This window comes from Phalaenopsis equestris, unplaced genomic scaffold (assembly GCF_001263595.1).
Source record: "Phalaenopsis equestris unplaced genomic scaffold, ASM126359v1 Scaffold000123, whole genome shotgun sequence".
NCBI classification, from domain to species: domain Eukaryota; kingdom Viridiplantae; phylum Streptophyta; class Magnoliopsida; order Asparagales; family Orchidaceae; genus Phalaenopsis; species Phalaenopsis equestris.
In genome coordinates, this window is record NW_018164565.1 from 2,810,465 (window position 1) to 2,835,339 (window position 24,875).

A 24,875-nucleotide genomic window follows, 5' to 3' on the forward strand; every position below is an offset into this window, starting at 1 on the left:
CACCTTTTTTTGGGTCCTCTCATACAATCTCTATGTATCTTTTCAATTTCAATAGAATTAGCCCTTGGGCGTTTATTATATATATATTCCTTCTCAGTTTTGTATTTAAAAATATTGCTAGCTGTTGTTTTTCTGCATGATTTTTGTCAGACGTAAATTTAGTCTCAATCCTCATCATCATTAGTCTTTTCTAAGCGCAACTTGAAGCGCTAAAGTTATTCTTTATAAATAATTTTGAATAATCCTTTGCCAAAAATATGCTGTATTGTTTTATCAGTGTCTACCGACACCACTACATCCACATTCCTTTTATAAGCTTGATTTGTGGAAGACGTCATCATATAGTGCCTATTAAGGGCATTGTTCTTTAGATGGGTTCCATGCTGCTTTAGGATGCTTTTGTTTTACCATGGAATCACAACCCATGACCATTATCATTACAACTCTTATTTTGAACCTGACGCATTCATTCCATGAGATTTATGATAAGCCTATCAGTTATTCAAAATGTATTGTGATATATTTTACTTTCGTGTTGACATGATTCAGGAATTGAGCTGCCCAGGCACCTCCATTCAACCTACGTACTCATATTATTTATTTTATATTTGTGCGTCTATTGCTTTTTCTTTGAACAGATGAGGCATATGGAGATGTTGTTGCGGGAGGGAAAAGATTTGCTAGATCCAAAATTTCACCAGAAGCTTGCTGATGATTTTAAGTAATTCCCATGCTGTATTATTTAAGCTCTTCTATCAGTTCGAGGCAAAAATAAATATGATTAAGTAAATTTTTCTTACCATTGACTAAGATATCTAAAGATATTTAATTTTTTTTTTCCAATTATTTTTAGTCGTGCTCCAGGTCGTGTTGAAAATAAACCCATACAAATCCAGCAGGTAATTAATTGTGAATGATTATATTTAATTGCTAATCAATCATTTGTTTATAACTTTGAAGTACTACTTGTGAGTATTCTTCTCATTCTTGTTTAATATATCAGGTACGACGGTGGTTCCTAAATAGGTATAAGCTTCATAAAACTGAGGATGCTACCTCACGAAGTTCTTCAAAAGAAATGAGTCCCGATGGCGAGGAAAGCTTGACACTCAATGTATCCCAGAGTTCTGATTTGCCTGAAGGTACCCACTAGAAAAATAATGCTCAGTTTTTTCTTGTAATGCTCATTGTCATGCTGATATTTGCTACCTTCTTTCTCCCTAGATTGAAGTGTTCTATTTTTTTTTAATTATTGGCTGAATAAAGGTTTATTCTTTCATTGACTACCTTCATAAACATCAGAAGTTTTTTTTTATCATGCTTGGCAATGTTTTCAAATCCTGGCCCTTTTATTATATGATGCACATTTGACATTTGCTCAAGTGATATGATGATCAGGACGGTCACTTTGGACCAGCATTTACTTATTGATGTTGATCTCATCTTCTTATCCGTTTCTTCGTGTTCATGGATTAGAACAAGCAAATTGACTTGGATAGAATGTGATCCTAAAAGTAAGTGAATGACTAGTATTACCTCCTAAGAAACCAGTATTATTTTCCAAATTTGAATGATTACCCGATTGAATTACATTTTAGGAATTACAAATTAATCAGTGCTTGATGCGGGATAAAGGGTTTTCCTCAGAATTGTGAGTGACAATTATTTTTTTTAAATGATCCTAATGATTCTTTATTGTCTATTGTAGATGGATGTGTAGAGAACTATTATGGTGATAATTAAAAGATCTTCCAAAATAAATATTGATCTCTACATGGAAAAAACGACTAAGATTGATAGAAATCAGGACAGGACCTATTAGACCATTCATCCGAATCATGCGCAATGCCAAACAAGAAAAAAAATTTCCTTAATCAAATTCTCACATTTTTTTTCACTACATCTTGTAAGAAGTACAAAGTTAACCATTCCTGTAAATTAACCATGCAGTCTATGTTAAACTGGGCAATCAACCTTGTATCTTAAGCTTTTGGCGTTTTCCCTTGGCATCGTACACCTGATGTCACTGTTAATTACGTAAAACATCTCTTCTTAAATTGTCACTCTTGATGCCACTTCTTATTTGGTTGTTCGCTGGCTTATTTCCTGTTCTAGTTCTTTGACTCTATATATATTTTTAGCCTCTGGAGAATATATTGTTTTGCTCTTGCATGTTATGTTTATTTCAAAATATTTACCCAATTAAGCATGTTTTACCTTAGGCAGTTCTAATTTTAGTGTTTATTTGTTTTTCTCTTATAAATTTCTAGAAGTTATCAATTGTCCTTAAACTCAAACAATATTTTGGAACTTTGTCTATAAAACATGTGGACGGATTGGTCATAATCAGTGTGCTCAATCATCATTTCTATTTTGTATATAATAACTTTAATATGAAATGTTTTTCTTGTTGTTTGTATCCATGTCTACTATTTTATTATCCTTTCACTTCAGTTGGTCATTATGATTATTAAAATTGTTTTTTTATGGTTTATTTAGAGAATGGAGAAAAAGTTTCCGAAGAAGTGGAAATGGAATTTGAGGCCAGGTCATCTAGAGATACGGCGTGGTATAAATACTCAACGTGCAGGCCAAAATTTTTTTTTTTCCAACAAATATTCTTGATTTGTTTTCCTCTTCCATGGGGTGCCTGCTAGTGATTTTTTCATTTTTTAAAAAAATTAAAAGTCAGTTAATTCTCATTCACTCTTACAGGAATCATATGAATCTTGCTATTGTTTGCTTAGTTCTTTAAACTACTCCCTCTGTCACACTTTAAATTATTTGGAGCTAATATTTCATTATTGTTACCTTGAGGAAATATTGTAGACTTGAGCGAACAGGGCCCCTCTTTAACTGTCTTTTAAGGAGTCACAAAGTTGATAACTGGTTCTATTTTTTCTCGATCCACCAGGTATCAGAGCAGGTGGCTGAACTCTTTATATTTTTCTAGATTCATAATTCCCTTGGGTTTGTGTAAGTTTTATCTTGTTTTTTTTTCTCGCCAACTTAATCGTAAATGGATAAACAAATCATTAGTGCCAAATTCTGAAGGTGATAAATGTGGGATCATTAAAGACAGCTATCGTGGGAGAGATTCCTTTGTTATCTTCGTGGGGCTGGAGACAGCTGCAGCGGGAGAGATTCTTTTGTTATCTTTGTGGGGATGGAGGCAGTTCCAGCTCTATTTTTTTTCCACGAGGGTTGGTGGTGGCTAGAGGTTACATCTCTTTTCTTTCTACAACTCCCCATGGTAAAATCTACTATTTGGACTACCATTGGGAAATAAAATGGTAGAAAGCGAGCTTCATTATACAAATGCTAAATCATGATTTAAAGTGAAAAGCAATGAAAGATTTATCTCAATTTTAGTGGGGGCAAACCTTTGTTAGCATTACCTAGCTATTAGACATCATATATAGGACAAATTTTTTTAATTTAGTTTTTCTATATCACCTTAGATTTATCTTTACCTTTTTTTTCCACGATGAAAAAGTAGTGGCTGCCTTTTTACTTTGATGAATGTTGTGGAAACAATGGCATTCACACGAGCAACAGAACTACGGAGCAATAGCTGTAGGCAAAAATACGAGTAGCAGCGGTAGCAGCCAACTACAACAAGCACAAGGCAGCAAACGGGAGACCACACACAGAGGCAAAGCATTGGCTGGAGCAATGAATAGCATGCACAAAGCAACCAATGTAGCAGGGGGACCTACAAGAGTTTAGTGACGAGGGACTTTCATTCATTTGGTTCCTTGTTATAAGAGCCACACCTTTTCCTTACAGTCTGAGAAATTTGATGGGAAGGAGAAGATTCGATGGGAAGGAGAAGAGGAAATGAAAAATCATTATAGGAGAATTCTGCTTGTTTTTTTTCTCAGAGTTTCAAGCCTTTTAATACTTAATGACAACCGCAAAAGATTTAATCCATACCTAAAACTCCAAAAGACAGAGGAAGGCCTATATTTAGATGATAACAGTTTATATATGTTCAAACTAAGACAATTCTAATGCCAATTATCCTAATCCCTGTTTACAACAGAAAAAAAAAAACACACACACTCAATCTAACAAATTTTAGATTTCAAATCTATCCATATTTTGTCGTAGCTTGAATTTGGATCCAACAATTTAGCTTTTAGGGTCTCAATACCCTCATATGATACCCGTTTAATAATTTGATCATGCCAATGAACTTTTGATGGCACTCATTTTTATCTAAAAATGCAATATGAGAATTATCACCATTAATAAATTTCATTAAGAAACCTAACTATTAATATTCAATGAACATTCTCTTTAATTTATGCATGATATGATATCCTATTTGTGATCATCGATAATCTGATTGATCACCTATTAGATTTAGTTGCCTAATCAAGACCCCTTGTTTAGAAGAATCTTAAATATGCTCTAGATATTGGAAAGCTACTTGCCTAGATTCCTTGGTGTCCATTTAGCTTTTTCTTGGTACCAGAGTGATTCAGGAGCTTACTGCGGATATGGTACTGCAGTTGCTACAGTACCATATAAAAATATGTCGGGGAAGGCACCGAAATAGCCTCGTTTTACTTTCTTTTGCTTTATTTCCTATTATTATTCATTCATTTTTACTCCTTTCATATATATGTACTGTGTTAGGGTTTTAAAATTCAGTTATTAGAAGTGTTTATCTCATCAATCTCGCACTTTATTCTTTCTTTCTTGCTGTCAACCTGCTTCCCGCGCCTTCATGTGCGATCACCCAGCCGCCTTGCTTTTTCCCTTGTGTCCCCCTGCCTTAATGCTCTCTCTCCTGTGGCCGTCTAACCTCACCCGTTGCCACCCTACCTTCCTGCTCCCTCTCCTGTGGCCGTCTAACCCTCCGACATCTCACCTATTGTAGCTCTGCCTTCCTATTTCCTCCATTGTGGCCACCCAACCTTCCATTACATTCCTTGAAGTCGCCAAGTCCAGCCTACGCCTGATATGTTGTCGCCTAGATCATCCTGCACCCACCCTGCTGCTGCCAAGCCCTCGCGCACCTTCCCGTTGCCTCAACTTCTCTACCCTCCACTTACGTGCTGCCATAACCTCTCAAACCAACCCCCCACACCTGCTGTCCAGCTGGAGCTCAACCCCTTACATCATTTTATTTTCAGTTTATGAACCCTTGTGTTTCTTTCTAAATTCCTGCAATAATAATCGTGTTTGTTTGTTTTCGGTATTCCTCCGGCATCAGGTTCTTGATTGATATTTTTTATAGCTTTATAGTTGCACCTGGTCTCCAAGTTTTTTACTCTCTGGGGCCATTATAATGGGTGACACACAAGATGAAATGCTAGGTTGAATAACTTGATTCTCCAACTTCTTTTTAATTTGCTTTATGATCGTGCTATTCTTAATGTGTCACTTTGGGTGGGAACCATTGTACCTTCCGAAAGAACTATGTTCTTAAATAGTTGTTGCAAATCTAGATATCCATCTTTGCTCAGTGATGAAATATAAATGCTACCTTTTTCCTTCACAATTTGCTTGATATGCAAAAGTAAAATTTCATTGCGTAGTTTGATAATGTTACATGCCTATCCTTTAGCCATGCCATTCATTGCTCGTACACCATATTCCTTATTCAGCGGGTGCTTTCCTTTTTTAGGCATCTAACATTGATAGAAATGATGATTCAACGCTGCATACCTGCCATCTCGTTATGAAATAACCAAAGATAACTAGACAAATGCTACTACTTCTCATATCTTCTTGTTGATGTAATCTTTGATGATTACAAACTTTACTCAACATAGATGATTAATGCTAATGTTGGAACAAACCATATGCAATTTCTTAAAGCATGGTGTCCAATATCTACTTCACCAAAGTGGTGGAAATGCAATCCTTCTAGTTGTTAGTGCCAATGATGTCGTTCACCCCTTGCTTAACTAGATCCTCAGAGTGAACAATTCCTTCTGTGTCTCCAACTTAGAGGACTATCACTCCATTATCCTTTGATGGAGCCATAGAAGATGTGGATGGGGGTTATTCTCAATGGGACTAAGCATAATGTTGCCCGCAACAACATCAATCATTTTTCATGGACATAGGAAAATTTTGTCTTTTATGAGGCCAAGGGCAAAATATTCTTTTATTATTATTATTATTATTTTTGGGTATAACTAGGGCTTAATAGCTTAGGGTTAGAGTTATGCATGATAATTGTTGTCTTGAGTCTTAGGGTTAGAGTTTGGGAGAGATTTCCTACCTCTCTAATTGAAGGAATTGGGAGAGATCGACTTTCTCTCAAATTGTAGGTGTTTATTCTTTATGTATTCGTGTTGTATTGCTTTGATTTGATGTTCGTGAAATAAAATGTGTTTGCCTTAATTTGTGGAAAATCATGTCAATTTCTATGACAAGTTATATCAAAGTATTATCAGAGCGTTTTGATCCAGGAAGACGAAAGAACCGCGGCCTGAAAATAATTCTGCTTCCAACCTACCGATCAGGCCCACGATAGAGACCCAAATCTCTCATCTTTCTCCTTCCGCATCCGTCTGTGCGATAGAGTCGCGATCAATTTTAGTAAGCGATAACAGACTTGCTGCAGAAACTTGAATCTCCTATCTTTTGCCTCCCTCGCAGCAAAGATAGCTGACAGAGAAAGAAACGATGGGATCATGATTTACTGAGACCCAAAACTTCCCTTCGCGATATAGTATGATTAGAGCTTGCGAAGACGACAACGACAGGATCATGACTTACAAAGGCCTGAAACGCCAATCTTTCTCCTCATGCTCCGTAAGTCCTGAAACACCAATCTTTCTCCTCATGCTCCGTGGCCGCAATACAATCCCGATTAGAGCTTGCTAAGAAGGCAACCATGCGATGTATGAAGGTTGGTGATTTCCATTTTTCGCGACATACAAAGACCCTAAACTTTCATCTTTCTCCTGTTCCAATTCTGGCGCACAATCAAATCAAATTGGACCGACTCATTGCACAGATGCGATTCAAACTATCTCGAAACCATCGATGACATTTAAGGTTATAGGTGTTTCCGTCTTTTGTGATTGAAAACTTGCATGGTAATGATGGCGATAAAACTATTAGATGATTTGGTGAAGTTATTGGAGGAATAGTTGAGCCAATTTAAATTCAGGATGGAGGAAAGTTTTTCCACTATAGAAGAAAGGTTTTCCTCCATAGACGATAGGTTTTCTTCCATGGAAAGCCGATTTGGGAGCTTGGAGGAGATGATAAGAAAGCTTATTGAGATGCAATCCAAGACTCGTCGATAGCTTAATTTGTAAACCCTAAGGGTTAACCATAGATTCTGTGGTCAAATTGAAAGAGAGAGATAGAACTTGAGGAATATAAGGAGGAAAACATCTAACATCAAGAACTAATCCTAGGACTTTGATGGTGGTGAATTAGAGATTTATGATGGAGGTAGTTGGGTTGAAACATATTAAGGAGTCATGCAAGGGGTATAAAGGAGTATGAAGAATGAATGAGAGAAGTCGGGTTGGAGTATGACTATGATCTATTGAGAGAGCTTTACCCTCGATACATGGGGGAAACACCAGATGAAGAGAAAGTTGGGTGAAGATGCTAGGGCAAAGAAGTTGAAGATGTCAATTTTCGAAAGGGAAGATGCACATGAGTGGGTGTACTGGGTGGAGCTATATTTCATAGTAAATGGGCTAAATGGTGAGGAGAAGCTCATAGCGGTAGAATTATGTTTGAAGAGGAAAACTCTAGTATCGCTTCAGTGGAGGGATGCTAGATACCCGATCCGATTGTGGGAGGAATTTAATGATTGCTTTGTTGAAACATTTTCGAGCAGTTCGAGAAGTAGACTTACACGAGCAATTTAAGAAGGAGACCTACACGAGCAATTCTATGTCTTGACTCAGGAGGGGATTGCCATGAAACATGGAGAGATTCAAGCTATTGTTGATATACTAGGGTGTTTCTGAAACAGGATTGGAGGGGAATTTCATGAATGGCCTAATGCTCGACATACAGGCTTCACTCCAACTATTAAGATCATGGGAATTGAGGGAAACGATGACGTTAGCCCAAATGGTAGAGGACAATAACTAGATAGATAAGGCCAACAAAAGCAACATTGTGGTAGATACCCGATCCGATTGTGGCCCCGATCAGATTGTGGCAGGAATTTAATGATTGCTTTGTTGAAACATTTTCGAGCAGTTCGAGAAGTAGACTTACACGAGCAATTTAAGAAGGAGACCTACACGAGCAATTCTATGTCTTGACTCAGGAGGGGATTGCCATGAAATATGGAGAGATTCAAGCTATTGTTGATATACTAGGGTGTTTCTGAAACAGGATTGGAGGGGAATTTCATGAATGGCCTAATGCTCGACATACAGGCTTCACTCCAACTATTAAGATCATGGGAATTGAGGGAAACAATGACGTTAGCCCAAATGGTAGAGGACAATAACTAGATAGATAAGGCCAACAGAAGCAATATTGTGGTAGAATTCTACAAGAGTAGCTTGACAACTTTGGCACCGAGGACCCTTTTCTGGGGAAAGCATCGAAGGAGAAGAATATGGGGGCCCGTCTAGTAGTCAACTTCAAACGACTTATAGAGATAGAGATTCAGAAGTGAGCCAGTGGTTTATGTTTTTTGCGTGATTAGAAGTGTGCCTCAGGACACCTTGCAAGGATAGAACAATACAATTTCTCATAGTGTGTGACAAGAAGACAGGAGATGATGATAGAGACGATTTTGGTGGAGAAGGAGAAACACCTTTTTCCCACATCGAGGACAATGTCTTTTTGGAAGGGGAGTATTGTTATGTCTCAACATAAGGGCAATTTTGTTTTTTATTAGCCTGAGGGCGAATTGGTCTTTTATTATTATTATTGTTGGGTATAATTAGGGCTTAAAAACTTAGGGTTAGGCTATGTCTGAGAATGTCTTAGAGTCTTAGAGTTTAGGGTTTGTAAGAGATTTCATACCTCTTGAATTGTATGAAATGGGGGAGATTGCCTACCTCACGAATTATAGGTGTTTATCCTTTATGTATTGATGTTGTATAGCTTTGATTCGGTGTTCGTGAAATAAAATACGTTTGTTGGAATTTTTGTAGAAAATTGTGCGGGTTTTTATGCCGAATTGTATCATTTTTCTTTCTTGTCCTACTTTTAAGGGAAGATTTCAGGGCACATCTTCTAACATTTTTCTCTAATATGGTATTGTATTTAGCGACGATATTATAATTTTAATGCAGCATTTGGCTTGGAGGTGTAAGCAGGTTCTGGAATATTATTCTTTTTTTTCCCCTCTTTGAGAAGTTGAATCATTCCTCGGATGGTTTTGGTACCTTTTTATTTCTTTGATTCTTATACTCTACGATCATTGCTATGATAATAGTTTGACTAAGATTATTGATTGGAAGTTCATTTACAGTTCTACTAAAGCTTGATGCATACTTCATTAGAGTTTGAACGCCCGATTTACTCCCAAATTTACTCCCAAAGTGATTGCTTGACGTCAAATCCTTGTAGCGCACTTCTATACGTTGCCCTTGCTGTTTCAAACTATAACACTGCTTTTGATCTTCTACATACTCCATTAGGTAGAAATCTAAATATTTTAACACACTTCATGTCACTGGCTGATGTTCATTCACCTTCTTGTGTGGCATTGCACAATGGTAGGACATGATGGCTTAACTTTGGTAGAGCGAATCCTCATCTTCTTTTCTCCAATTTTGCTTGCATTAAGCATGGAATGAGGATAATTGTAACTTCACCCCCTGGTCCTAGCGATGATTGTTTGCACTGCCATTGCCATCGGTTACCACAGCAAACACAAATCAGATATTCACTTTGGTAAGTGAGGGCACTATAATTGTCATCAATTAGTTGTTTGAAAATTTTTAATTAGTGTTCTTACGAGTTTAATCAACAAATTAAGCTAAATTTAGGGGAGCCTTATGCTAGCTGCGATTTTATTTTATTTAGAAGTTAGGCTAAAAAAATGACTTGAACCCTATTATTTTTGTCTAAACGCTTCAAAAGCATGCTTATGCTGATTCTGTATATGCTGCATGTTGATAGATGTTCTTGCTGATTTTGTTCAGTCTTTGGAAATTGAAGAGTGAAAAAATCTTACGTAATAAAGTCTAAATAACAAGTTTTTATCTTTATAATGTACTTGCAGAAGATCAGAGATGTTGTAGAAAATCACGAGAGTAAGGCCAAACAAAATAACTCATCCGCGAGATAAAATTATAAAAAAATATTGATTTTTGAAGCTGTGTTTAATAGACATGATGTAGAAGGTAAATGTATGGTGTCATACTAACCATGGATTTGTTGAAATAAGTTGGTTAATTAAATTGATGAAATGCCCAAATAAACAAATCTTAGTTTATATTTGTTTCTTTTATGCTTTGTTTTCTCATACGATACATCATTAGAAATTTAACTAACAGGGATTACATAATTACTGATCAGAGTTGTCCATACATAACAAAGGTACATACTTGTAGTTCTCCATGTGTCAACACTTTTTATAATTTGATGTTTATGCCCTGAATATACATACACAATCCTTTTCATATCCTGTCGTATTTGATGCTGATGTGTTTCTTAAATTTAGATGTTTTGTGTTTGTTAATACCTTCATATCATCTCAAAGTTGATATTTGGAAACAGGCCCAATTTTTTTTTGTTTCACATTTGAAGGGTCTTTTTTGTAATCTAGTGATTTTGTTTTAGTCAGTTTTTGGTGTTTGATTTTCAGTTCTTAAATTATGTTTAACTTTCTCAGCACATGTTATCAACAAAATTAATTTAAAGAATTTACAACATTTTTGAGTTTAATTTGTATGCAGCCTTCTGCACATCAAACATATATAGATTAGAATACCAAGGCAACATTTGTTATTTCTCAACAGCAATATTAAATATTTTCCTTGCAGGTATGATGTCTCCACCTTTCTTGCTCATAGGGTTCTCAGTTCTGGAGAAGTTGTAAGATTCTTTGTCAAATTCTTTCTGTGAACCTTATAAGTAAAAATTCATTTAATGATATGACTTTTGTTTTTCTTGCAATTTTAAATAAAATTTTGGGTCAAATCACATGCTACTATAGCTCCCGTTCTCTAATCCATTATTATTTAGGGTTTGTTTGGCGCAGCTGCAACTGCGCTGCCCCAAGAAGCTGCTGTGGGGAAGTAGCTCTCTGTTTGGGGTAGCTGTGTGAAAACAGCTGTGGAGCAGCTGTTTCTAAAAAAATGACTATTCAGCTTCTGTATTGTAATGTTGTGCTTGACAGAACCATGATAGCTATAAATTTAATATTTTAAGGCAAAAATTCACTTAAAAACAATACAAAATTACACAGATCTGATAATTTTTAAAAAATTGTTTCAATGAAGTTCAAATTTTGTAAATTAACAATTAAGTTGTCGTATCAACAACAACTCCAACGAAACATATTAAAAAAAAAGGGGTATGCAATTGGGTCATGAACTTTAAGAAATGAAATGGAAAGATGCAGCAACATTAAGTATAAAATATTTTTTGCATTTTTATATTTTTTGTTTGTCGCCTTCATATATTCTTCTAGATTAACTTTTAACCTGTGTCCAATACCTTCATATTTGAACATGATCATTAAGCACTCATTTTGCATCTCCATGGTATTTATTTCTGGCACTGGATCGCACAAGGTTCACACAGAAAAGACATTAATAAGAGCAAATGTTTTCATAATAAAAGCTTACACATAAACTTTAATCATTTATTCTGATATGATTGAAACAACTTGGTGTTTTAAAAAAAAAAAAATTTATAGAATAGTAATAAATATGATTTTTAGGTTATAAATATAAGAAATATGACATATATAAAAAGTTAAATTTATTGTTCAAAGTATATAACAAGTAAATAGATTCTTTCAATTGTTAATACAATAAATTGCATTAGTCGAGCATGCAAGTTGAAAAATAAACAAATGTCCTGCTTTCAGGGAGGAAATTCACCTTTTCTGGAAGCGAGGGAGGGCAATATCACATGAGTAATCTGTTTTGAGAAGCTGATCAATCACTTCGTCCACATCAGTTAAATCAAAATCTGAATTTACGATAATAAGAATAACTAGAAAGGGTTAAAATTTCTATAGAATAAAAGCTTACTTCCAACCTAAAGCTTCTGTCGGAGAGTTACCCTCGGTTTTTTCAGGTAGGGACGGAGGGGAGCGTAGTGGAGCGGAGGAGAAGAAAGATGGGAGTCACAGGTCTGTAGAAGCCATGATCGAATTGTCACCTTCCTTCCCAACTCTGGCTCGTGGGAGCTGACGACCATGTTGCAGAGCTTCCCTGCACCGGCATGGGATCTAGCGATGAGGTGTTCTTCATCTCGATGATGGAGATATTCAGCTTCAAGAAGATCGATCGGCTTCACGAGATGATCGAGATCAGCAGGCGGCTTCACGAGATGCAGGTCAGAAGAGATTGCGAGACGGGGCAAAGGAGGTAAAAGCCTCTCCATAACGTGGGGTCGTGGGGTTAATCTCGCGGCTTGCGTTCCGTCTTTTTTAGCTGCCAGAGGCCGCAAATGTCAAAACCAAATATCAAATTCGTGCGCAGATTCGTGGTTTGTGGCCGCGCCGCTCAAAAAACACGGCCCCAAACGGACCCTTAGGCTATGTTGTTAAATTGCGAAGGCCCAAAATCAGCTGAGGGCATGTTTGGTTCATAAGTGGGAGAAATGAATCTCCTTTTGAGAGTTGAATGATGCGGGGGATTTTGACTAAACTGACCCTACCAGTTCAACAACCTAACGGTTTAGCAGGAAGAAGGCTTTGGGTATAGTAGGCGGCTGGACCGGCCTCCTCCTCCCCTTTTCCATTAGGCTGGAAATCCCACCAACACCCCCTCCCTCCCTCTCTTCCTCTCCCCTTTTCCGTTTTCCCGCCTATATGTCTATCATATGTATGGGTGTTGCTATCCTAGGGTTTAGTTTTTGGTTGATTCTAATTTCAGGTTTCTTTCTCCTGGCGTTTTCCCTTGTTAGGACTGTATCCGAGGACAGGTGGTGCTTCGACTGTATTCTGCTCCGAGATGGCGATTTCCTCAACCTAATCCCCCACGCAACCCCCTCTGCCCGCTTTCCAGGCGTCACCCAACATCGTCATTCTCACCCTAGGTGTCCTTTATGTTTTCGTTTATTTCCTGTTTTTGAAGAGTCCTCATTTTAACTATTGAATTTCAATAATAAGATATTAAGATTTGCATTTCTATGGTTGTTTGGGTTAACTTTGGTATCATTTGGTATCAGAGCTAGCCTAGCTTTAGTCTTATTCTAGGGTTTCCTAGCCTCTGCCATAAACCATAAATTTTCTTTCATACCGTCAAATACTCTTTCCACTACCACATATCCCTAACCCTAATTTCCCCTTGCTAACTTTCAAAAGCATCCTTAAATGAATTATTTTACCCTCTTTCATCTCCTAATCCTAAACTCTAGACATGCCACTAAAGAGATACATGGCCGAGCTTATCTCGGAGGAGATACACCGAGAGATTCACCAACTTTATCAGTTGCTTGCGAACATTGAGGATGAAATCCAATGAGAGTTTACCATCGACTGTGATTCGAAGAGTCGAAGGGGAGAACGAGAGAATCTAATGATGAAGCTGGAGATAGTGCCAGTTCCTATCAGTTTACTACAGACATAAACTTTTGTCCCTAGCTTCTGAAGGGGAGAAGCCACATCACCGAGTGTCAACTTAATCTTACAGACATAGTTTAACCTCAAAATCTTACAACCAGAGTACACTCAGGAGAACACCCAAGACGACTCCTTCAGAGAAAAAGATTAATTAAGAGCGGAGAACATGTGAAACCAATCCGCATCCCATAAATGTATCATAGCTAGGAAGTGTTACAAGTGACACAGATTTGAGCATGTTGAATTAGACTGCACAACCGGGGGAGTGATCTGTTTCACTGAGCAGGGTATTGTTGAAAATTTGGGCAATGACACAGTTGATCCGGGAGAAAATGAAGACTTCAGAGACAATTCTCAACTTACAACCAATGAGGAAGAGACATTATCGATTCCAGTTGACCTCAAGAGAGATTCCGGTTGAGGTAACAATAACTGTTCTAGAAGGTAGTGGCATTGATGAAGGGGCGTTCTTGCAGAGTATTAGATTTTGATGACTCGAGATATCATTTGACAGAGAGGAACATCGATAGGACTGACTTTGGTTGTCCAAAAAGACCATGAGCTTGAGAAGCCGTTACTAGACACATGTCAATTTCAGATAAAAAGATTTCAGACATATTAGATATATATAGCCCGCCTCCTGAGGTTGCCCTTACGGGAGGAGGTCCAACTTGCTGAGATGAGAAGATTTTTAGTTACTTCCAGAAGATAATCGTGAGTCATTTGAGGATTAGAATCGGTTCAATGGTGTACATCCCGATAGAGGATTAAACATGATGGATGAATCACAGTGGTGAGAATCACCCTAGGATCTTTGGCAGAAAAATATATTCTAACATGGGATGCATGGCCTTCCTGAGAAGAAGAAAATGCCTCTTACGAGTGATTACGCGTCAAGGTGGCCCAACCTCTAGAGATGTCGTTCTAGAGTTGACCCCCCCTGACATCCTTGCTTACTAGACATATCCAACCGAGTACAAAGAGTGGGAGAAGCATATTATATATTTATTTGTTCAGAATTTGACTTGGGAGAACATACGTCGTGGTGTGCCTCCAACTTAGATTGTGCCAAAAGAGGACGAATACCTATTCTATCAAGATGTTCTATGGAACGACACCGCCTACATATTTGACTTATTGGGAGCTTACAACATAATCAACCTGACTGCTAAGATGAGATAAAAAGCTTCGACGAATGAGGTTAAAGCTCTCTCCATCCTTGGGATACTGACGCGGGGGCTTGTAGCTGAACCGGCCCCACTCACCCTTTTTTATTGTGTTGAAATTCCACCATCCCTCCTCTTGTTTTTTTGACACTATATATCTATTATAAATATGTGTGTTGCTGTCCCGGGGTTTATTTTTTGGTTGATTCTGATTTGAGGTTCCTGCTCTGAGTGCTTTCCCTTGTTAGGTTGTATCCGAGGACAAGTGGTGCTTCAGCAGTATCTTGCTCCGAGGTGGTGACTACTTCGACCTAATTCACCATGCAATCCCCTCTCTAGCTCGCTGCCCCTGCACTTACGCCTCCTCCCTGCTGCCAACTGTCAGCTACCCTACCTTTCCCCCTCCCTATTTCTTGCTGCCAGCCATTCTACTCCCCTTCCTCCTACTGCCGTAAGCCACCCCTACCCTTCTTGCTGTCACTGTGGATCCATTCCATAAATCCACCTGCAGCCATTCCTAGCTCCAGCCTTCCAACAATCCCACCAAACCTTTCACCTCAATCCGTACATCCATCACTCTGTCCAGCCACAACTCCCCTGCCTGCACCACTACCTTACCGCAATCCCTTCTGCCCGCATCCCTCCAAAGCCTGCTGCAATCCCCCTCTCCACCTTGCTGTTGTTGCTGCAACTCGCTGCAGCAACCCCAACTGCTGCCATAACCTCATTCCTTCCAGTACTGCTGCCAAACCCTTCCAGTCCCTTCTCCTGAGCCAACAGCCTCCAGCCAACCCCTCTACCCGTCCAGCCACCACCCAGCACTGTCATCTTCACCATAGGGTGACTTTTATATTGTATCGTTTATTTTCTGTTTTTGAAGAGTTGTCGTAACCTATTGAATTTCAACAATAAGATTTGCATTTCTATCGTGCTTTGAGTTAACTCAGGTATCATTGAATTTGGGTAATTATTTCTAAAAAAGTTATATGATTTTCTATTTGTCAAGTTAACTTTCTATGGCAAGTGGAAATGTCCATGCTATCAGCAAAACTAAGCCGTACAGATCCACTTAATTATGGCCGATACTAATAGTTGGTAAAAAGAGTAAAGAGCTATGGCTATTTAACGAGCTTTACTAGTGGCCTTTGAAAGCATTGATTCCTTCATTTCCTCTGTTCTTCTACGTTTTTGTTCTCTTTGCACCCCTTCTGCTGTCTTTGTGATACACTATGCTTTATGCTAATCAACATGTTGGAGATTTACCATGACGTGATGTTCTTTGGAGTCACCGCGTGATCTGACCAATGATTAATGCTCTCATTGAAGCTTATATTTAGCTATGAAATTATCTCTAGCTAGCAACTCAATTTTGCCAAAATTATAATTCTTAAGAAAAATTTAAAACTGAATTTCATTTTTTTTCCTCTCTTTCAATGGTTCTCATTATATGTCGTATTGTTCTCCTTGGTTATGAACAGAACTCCTAGGTAGATTTACTTCAATCAAGTTACAAAAAGAAAGTAATTTTTTTTTGCATTGTATTGTTCATTGGAATGGATTTAATGAATCTGCATGAAATTAAACATTTGTTGTTTTGCTGCTACACTTATTTCGTCTCTCTTTTACTACTCTAGTACTCTTTCTAATATACATAGATGAAGTACAGTTAGCTGCTATTCGTGATATTGAATGATATAGACAAGGAGATGCAACACATAAGCAGAAAAATATATCAACACTTGCTAATTCGGAACAGCAATCTAGAGTTTGCAACATGTAGATAGAGAAGGACTAAACTAGAGGCCAAAAAAAGGAGCATGCCATTAGTGTTCTGGGGTTGATCTCATCAATTTTGGTTCCTTAATATAGGGTTTATTATTTTTTCTATAGTTACTATAATAAACAAAGATTTCATGATTATTTTTATTGTCAGAATTATTCTACGAATTGGAGGCCCCTTTATTGCCAATGGACTATCCTATTTTCAAACAAAGGATTCACAAGAATCATCTAATCTGTCCCATCTGCAGCAATATGGAATTATCAATCAAATTGCTTCAGAGGATTTATAGTGAGAAAAGTGATCATAGCATTAACAATAGGAACAAAAGACACGGGCTTTCTGCCCTCTCGTCATTAGAAGGCTTCATAGAGGATTTACCACCGCCTTTGTGAATGCCAAAACCTTTATAGTCAGAATTAATCTACGCATTGGAGGCTCCTTTATAGCCAATGGACTATCTTATTTTCAAACTAAGGATTCACAACCATCATCTAATCTATCCCATCCGTAGCAATATGGATTTATCAATCAAACTACTTTAGAGGATTTATAGTGAGAAAAATGATCATAGCATTAACAATAGGAACAAGCGACATGGGCTTCCTGCCCTCACGTCATTAGAAGGCTTCCTAGAGGATTTACCACTTTCTCTGTGAATACCAAAACCACTTGAAATAACTTCAAATTTAGCTTTTAACATATAATTTAGAGTGTTTTCCATCTCCTGAAACTATCTCAAGATAAGAAATCAATAGGGCCGCATATTGATTTGCTTAAGGAAGAAAGATTAACATCTATGTTAAAATTACATATTGAAAGATTCCCAGTCTATTGAAAATTACCAGTCAAAGGACTATCAACTTGGTTCACCCCAAAAATTAGATTAGTTGATTCAATTAATGCTTGTGTCCATGCAGTAATATTTTGGCTTATTTTGGCATCGGCGTGTTAATGTGTTAAAATGATTACTAGATAACAGAGGCATATCTTTTGGAGTGAAAGATTTATGGACAGATCTAAATGGCTAAGTTTTATTTTTGACATGATATCCCATTAATATCTTATACCATATGTAATCAAATTTTCTTTTTGTTTCTCTGGTATCTTTACTGGGCGTGAAATTACGGGAATGATTGAGAATATTGTTGTTGTGAACTATTTGATGCTTTATGATCATTAGCAGCAGTATATGGGATTATTGTTGTTCAATTGATTAAGTAGTAGATGTTTCTAACTTGTTTGTTGTTGTGAACTGTTTGATGCTTTGAGATCATTAGCAGCAGTATATGGGATTATATTAGTTCAATTAAATAAGTAGTAGACGTTCCTAACTTGTCTGTTAGGACTTTGAAATCGACAAATTCTATGATATATTGATATTTTTTGTAGTGTTTATAAAGTGATGTGGACCCAATGATGCTAGCTAACTCTTTTTTGTTTGAATTTGATGTGTGCATTATGAATTATATTGTCTGGATTAGATGTATCAACATGCTTATTGGTTAAGTTAAATTTGCCATATTACAATTTGTGGTCTCAATTTGAAAGTTGATGATTATATTTGTATTTGCATGGCTGTTCGAGTGTAGTTTTTATCTTTCTTTGTTCTTTGGAGTGTTTATTGTAAGACCCGCACTTACGAGTTTGTTTGACGTCTTTTAAATTTTTTGTCGATTCTTGATTAAGCTCTATGTTTAGGATTTGACTTAAAGCAATTTAAAACCATTTCTCAAAATTTTCTCCTTTGTTTCAAAGCCAATTTTTAGTTTGGTAATGACATGCTTTTTATAATTTAACAAGTTTGATGTATCTTAAATGGTTGCTCCTTTGCTTTAGAAAGATCAACTATTTATTTATAATTCTTGCTTTAACTTGTATTTGAAGACTCTATTCCGTTACAAATTCTTTCATTCTTGTAAGATCTGTTCACATATTCTGAAAAATTGTTTTAGGATAACTTGAGTGATTAAAGGATGAACTAAGTTATGCTTGTGTGGTGAAGTTTTGATCATGAACTACTGATTTACCATGCTGCTTCAGAGAATATAGCACAATCTAAGCTAACCCCTAGATCATGGGGGGATTACCGTGCGTGCGTGCGTTCGTCCGTCGTGCGTGCCTGCGTCCGTCGTCGGCTTTTGACTCCAACTAACTCTGCTTGATCATGTTTGAATTCAATTTAGTTGTGTCTGAAATATTTAATTTTAAATTTGTTATTTATTAGTTGGCTCGATTTGAGTTAGACCCTACCTCAATTGGTTCGAAGATTCAACTAAGCCAAAATTCTAATTTGGATCAATTGATCTAAAAGTTGACTTTATCTCCACGTGATCTTTTATGTTTGAGTGGCTTTTGATTGTATTATTAAACCATCAACCCTTCTCATTTCCTCATGTTAACCAAAACTTGTAATGGTCTTTTTCGAACTTCTTTTATGACATTTTACATGCAACTAGATAAGCTTGTGTTGGAAGGAGAGAGCTTTGTTACTTTTTTGTTTTTTTTTTTAAGTTATTTTTTAAGTGAGACACCATCTTACCACCATCTTACAAAAAAAAAAAGAAAAAGAAAAGTAACTATAATATTGATATGTTCATTTTTGTGAAAATAAATTCAATATCTAGAACATTAACCAATAAGATACTATGGTAAGAACATTCAACATAATGATTAGCATTTACAACTTATTTTTTTCATAGCTAATTAATAGGCAAATAACATATCTTTCCTGATATATAATTTTTCTCAAAAGGCAAGAATAAGGGTTTATAAATTTAATAAAATGCGATACATGTGCATGAGTCAAATAAATAAAATAAATAATAAAAAATAATTTAACATAATATAATTTTATTAGCAATTTTATAAAGCATGCCAACGAAATATAAGCAGCAGTCTGAACTTACTAGAAGAGAAGAAGCCTATGGACAAGCGCGAAAAGCAGCCTTATTTGATGAAAGAAAAAGAATGATTAGCTTCTGAGAATTTGAAAAGGGGAAAAAGAATAATTAAAAGGTGTTGAAGATGATACAGTAAAATCATAAAACTCGTCTTACTTCATGTTGCATCTCATCGCTTGCTTTGAGCTAACAATAGGTAATTTTTTGCTGTGTGCCAATTAACTTTATCTGAATTAAAAAAATTAATCCGTTTTAAATTGAACCTCAAAACAATTGTTAGCCTCATGTTTGTACAAATTAAGTGTTTTACCCGTTTTTTAGAGCAAGTCCATTTTTTTCTGTAGTCTTAGTATGACATTTAGCCACTGTCAGTGTCTTTGGAAAAAAATGTAAATTTTACCCATTTATAGAGTTAAACTTCCCTCCAGTTTTCATGATTTTGTCTCTTCCTGTCACTTATTGACAGCGTAGGTCGGAATATTTTCCCAAGAAAAGAAGTATAACTAATGATTCAATGTTCTGAAATTTCAGAGAATCTCAAGCATGAATCTAGAAAAGCTTGCTTCTCATTTGGTTCTCATGACAATTTTTTTGGAAAATTTACCACTCAATTCTTATGTATTTACATATCTAACACCTAAACTTTATTTTTTACATATACTCCACCTTATCTAGCATGGAAAGGCGTATTTCACTATTTAATAGTCAAAATAGTGGTATGTTTTATATGATATGAAAGAGTTGGGTGTTATAAGTAAACATGTAAATTGTAAGTGTTAGATATTTAAATACATAGCGATTGGGTGGTATGTAAGTAAATGCCTCTTTTTTTTTATCAGATCAACAGTTCTTTACAGTACAATTCTTTATGGCATATTGAGTTTGTTCCACTCTAGGAAGTTCGTGTGAGATTCAACGGGTTTGGTCCCGAGGAAGATGAGTGGGTTAATGTCAGGAAGTCTGTACGTGAGCGCTCAATACCAATGGAGTCTTCTGAATGCTGGAAGGTTAAAGAAGGAGATATTGTTCTCTGTTTCCGAGTATGTAATACTACAGCCTCAACTAAATGAACCGCCGTCACCAATGTTTCATATCCATGGTGTTTATCTTCCTCCTTTTCTTTTATTTAGGAGAAAGATGAAGCTGCCAAGTACTTCGATGCTCATGTTGTGCAAGTAGAGCGAAAAATGCATGATATAAGGGGCTGCAGGTGCATCTTCTTGGTACGATATGATCCTGATCAGACTGAGGTAAGCAGTTTTAAGCTTTGTTAGTAACTCAGAAACTTATTCCTGCATACCTCCAAGTTTTGGTGAAATGATTCTAGCTGGCTTCTCCTCCGTGCTATTAGCCAGACTTAAATGTTATATATCTTTATATTTTCACCAATGAAAGTATAAAATCATGCTAGTCAAGCATTGCAGTAAGACATGATTGTGCAAGCACAATATTTAGATATGGGATAAATATTAAAACCTTGACCTTAATTTAGTTGAAAGTTGTAATAATAAAATTGAATTGAGATATGGCCTTAGAGAGGGCTTAGTCTTATGGCAGCATTCATAGGGTAGTGAGTCCATTGGGTTTATTTGTTATTTTCTTATCCTCCAGGTGCAATCTGTCTGCCATTTCGTTAGTTCAACTAGGCACTTCAAATCCCTGCGATTTCTCATTTCCAAGGAAAGTGGAAATAAGCAACAAATAAAATCTAGAAAAAGAAAGCTCAACATATTAATCTTCTAAATCATCCTACCTTTCAAACACAGGAGGTAGATTTTGATCTATCGCATCCAAAGCTTAAACCTCTTAAAGATGTTGTTGTGATTGACTGAACCAATGCATGCAACTTGGGAAATAAAGGAGATTAATTTTTTAGGGAAATTTACATATGTAGCACACAATTCTTATTTATTTACATGTCTCACGTCTAAACTTTTATATTTACATATATTGGATTTTGTGCTTTAAATCTATGCATCAAAAGATGTATTTCACTTTAAAAAATTATGGTAAAAGTGCTATCTCTGTATGTATGTAAATATGAAAGTTTAGGTTTATAATGTGTAAATACATAAGAAATCTGTGCTATGTATGTAAATGCCTATTTTTTTAGCTCATACTCACACTTGTTTATGCTAAAGCCTTGAACTCAAGATTTTTTAGCTGCAAATAGGAACGCTTAACCACTAAGGGTGCGCTTGTTTCGTTTGCAGCTGTAGAAAAGCTGATTTGAGAAACTGCTGTTCAGAAGTTGGTGTTTCAGAAGTAGTTGATCTGTTTGAAAAGCACAATTCTAGAAGCGTTTGTAGACAAAATAACTATAATGCCCTCCGTATAGAAACACAATTGGTTTAAACTGTTTAGAAAACACAGTTTTGATAGTGTTTCACGTTCAGTTAATCCAATGATAAATTTTAATGTTATTTTTTGAACTCATTGCCATAAGAGAAGTCAAGAAAACATTAACCAAAATTTTTCTTGTCAAAATAATCATATAAATAGTAGTTAAACATAAACTACATTCCATCCATATAGACAAGTTTGCCTAACAAAAAACACCTAAAGCAGCACAGTTTGTCCTTAAAATTACATCATCACCAAAATAAAAACAACAACAACAATAAAGCAGTGGTATGATTACAAAATCAAATAATATTTCTGCTCTCTAAGGTCATTCTTCACCGTGCCTTCAGATGTCGCTATCTTTTCATCTTTTCACTCCAGTGTTGCATACTTCAAATCATCAACGGGGATAGAAAAAACTTGCAATCTCTATTTGTGAGATTTCTGGGACATCTAGAAAACTTGTGGCCAATATTGTCACATTTCTGTGTGGTGAACACAACATATAGGAGGTTGCAATCACAATACACTGCTCGGTGTTTGGTCCCCTTAGAGTTTGACGAATTGTTTGAGATCTCATTTTGATTATGTATTTTGATTATGTAATCCTGCAAAATATTGATTTGCACATTAATTTTTGTAAGAAAGACCAAGTTAGCATTAGCAATTAACAAACTGAACTCTTAAAGGTGAAGGCAAAACAATACTTGTTGAGCAAAATCTCTACTTTTTGTAGTTTATCACGGGCTTGAAGAGTTTTTAAATCTCAGGTTCAGAGTAAACACATGGAGAAAAATAATATTTCATTAGAAGAAAGCAGTAGAACGATAATGCAGGGGCTCTTGGTTGCCAGAAGCACTTAAGAGAGGCTATATATATTTAAAGAATTGTGTATTTTAAACGTCATTTCGCCACAAAACTCATTTCAAATAAAATAGCAATTGTTGAAGCTTGCATATACAAAATCCTCTTGTATACAACTAAAATAAAAGCGATGCTCACAATAATACCATACAAATGGATCAGGGAAACATTTACATCAGCTGTTCTACCGATCTATCCAAAAATCAAGGGGTATTTACATGTGCGCAAGCCAATTCCCTTCGGTTCTCGTATCTAACATCTGAACTTTCCTTTTTTTCTTTTATCAAAAAACTATTATACCACCCAAATATTTCATACCACGGGAAAATAATATCATCCGACCTTTAAATAAAGATATAAACCGATTCTAGCATAGGCAAGGTCTCCACCTTTGAAAACAATGGAAGTTTTTTGGGTTATAGATGTAAACACTTCCAAATATATTGGTATGTGTTCAAATCTTCCTAAAAATCAGATTAACTTGTGTTTATTCCATAAATAAGCAAAATATGCAGAGAAACCTTCTGCATATGCCTGAACTCCTTGAAAAAAAAAAAAAAACTAATTTTTTCCATCATCTCAACATCAATGGTGAAATAGAACAATAATGCCTTTCCCTTCAACAAAAAAAATGTGACTTCCAGGAAGAATATATGAAAAGAATAACGACGAAAAGATATAGGAGAAGGGAAATGGTTTAGTAGAAGAATATAGGAGAAGTGGACTTGAGATTCCTGCTTTCAAGTATGTGCATTTTTGTAAGGATCATACCTGCGGTGAAACGGAGACGATAAGTGCCGAAGTGAGGCAAGGCTAGTGGGGCAGACCTTCTCGAGCGGCTAGGGCGCGATGGAGCGTGGTAGAGGATCAAGGTTATTCGCATAACTGTTTATTCACGAACTGCGGTCGGGAAAACGGGCGAAACAAACACCTATAAAATGGCATTTTTAGCAAAAGCTGGTTTCAAAAGCCCAAACCAATGGGGCCTAAGTCAATTGGGCTGCACTTTGTTACTCAACACTTCAAGAATGCATAGGTTTTAAATCAATTAACTAAAATTCATCACTCACTTATTTAACCTCTAAAACTTACGGTTGTGAGTGAATGAGACATGATTCACATGAACGTGCTAAAGCTTTAACGTGCCAACAGCAAAACTTAATAAACACACACTTTTGAATTAATTTCTCTGCTATTCTAACCTTGTATTATTGCAACCATTTTTAAGTGTCTTTTCTTCTTTTTTAATGCCGTTTTTTTGTCTAATTTCAGGAGAGAGTTCACCTTAGTCGATTGTGCCGCAGGCCGTGATATTGTTTGCATTGATGTTATTGTAGAATGCAATTTCGTTTTCTCACCATATGAGCTTCATGCTTGACAAAGAAAACCATTGATTTCTTTCTGCATGTTGCAGATGTAACTAATCTGTTCAGGTTGATTAGGTTGCCATACTGGATCATGCTATGTAGCATGCTCTAATATTTGTACTTAACCTCAGAAAATAGCTTCGTCTTCTTTTTTTTTTTCTTTTTTGTTCAATTTTATTTTATGTTTTGGCTTTTTAATGCCAGGATGCTATTGTGCCTAGAACCCTAGGATGATATAGCAGTTTAAATGTTACTAGTCTTTTTATTTGGCTGGCAGGATGGGTGCTTGAACCTTACTTAAGATTTTTCACTTTGTTTTCAACCAATATGCTACGCATTGCCATCCATTGGGTTTTATTGTCTTTAGATGGTAATTCCATATTGTGTAAATTATGATCTCTTGGAATGTATGTTTTTTCGGGCAGATTGAGTGATCGAATAGAACGCATTAGAAATTTTCATTTTGTATAAATCATTTAACCGTTGATTTCTTTCCTTTTTTTTTTTTTTTTTACCTCTTGTAATTCAGATTGGCCTGCAGATTATTTTCCTTCCACAAGCAAAATACAATCCCCTTTTCTCTCTATGGTTTGACCATTTTCATATAATTTTATTTGAAATAGGCTGGTGTTCAAAATAGCATTTTTGTCTTTTTAAATCAACATCAAACATGAATTATTCACAAACCTAGAGCTTTTTTAAACAATTCTAGTAATTTCAGATGTTGGAAAAATATGCAGTACCTTCACA

At 36.2% G+C, this 24,875-nt stretch overlaps 1 protein-coding gene across 1 annotated transcript; it reads left to right on the forward strand.

Annotated features, from left to right (window-relative positions):
• Positions 1 to 638: 638 nt before the first annotated feature.
• LOC110021183 (protein SAWADEE HOMEODOMAIN HOMOLOG 1-like) lies at positions 639 to 24,390 on the forward strand (the record flags this gene model as incomplete). Its single annotated transcript, XM_020719586.1, is given in 8 exon segments — positions 639 to 721; positions 854 to 899; positions 1,004 to 1,142; positions 2,500 to 2,569; positions 10,947 to 10,998; positions 20,448 to 20,591; positions 20,682 to 20,801; positions 24,031 to 24,390. Coding segments are annotated over 8 exon segments (693 nt in total), but the record flags the coding sequence as incomplete, so codon positions are not given.
• Positions 24,391 to 24,875: the final 485 nt, after the last annotated feature.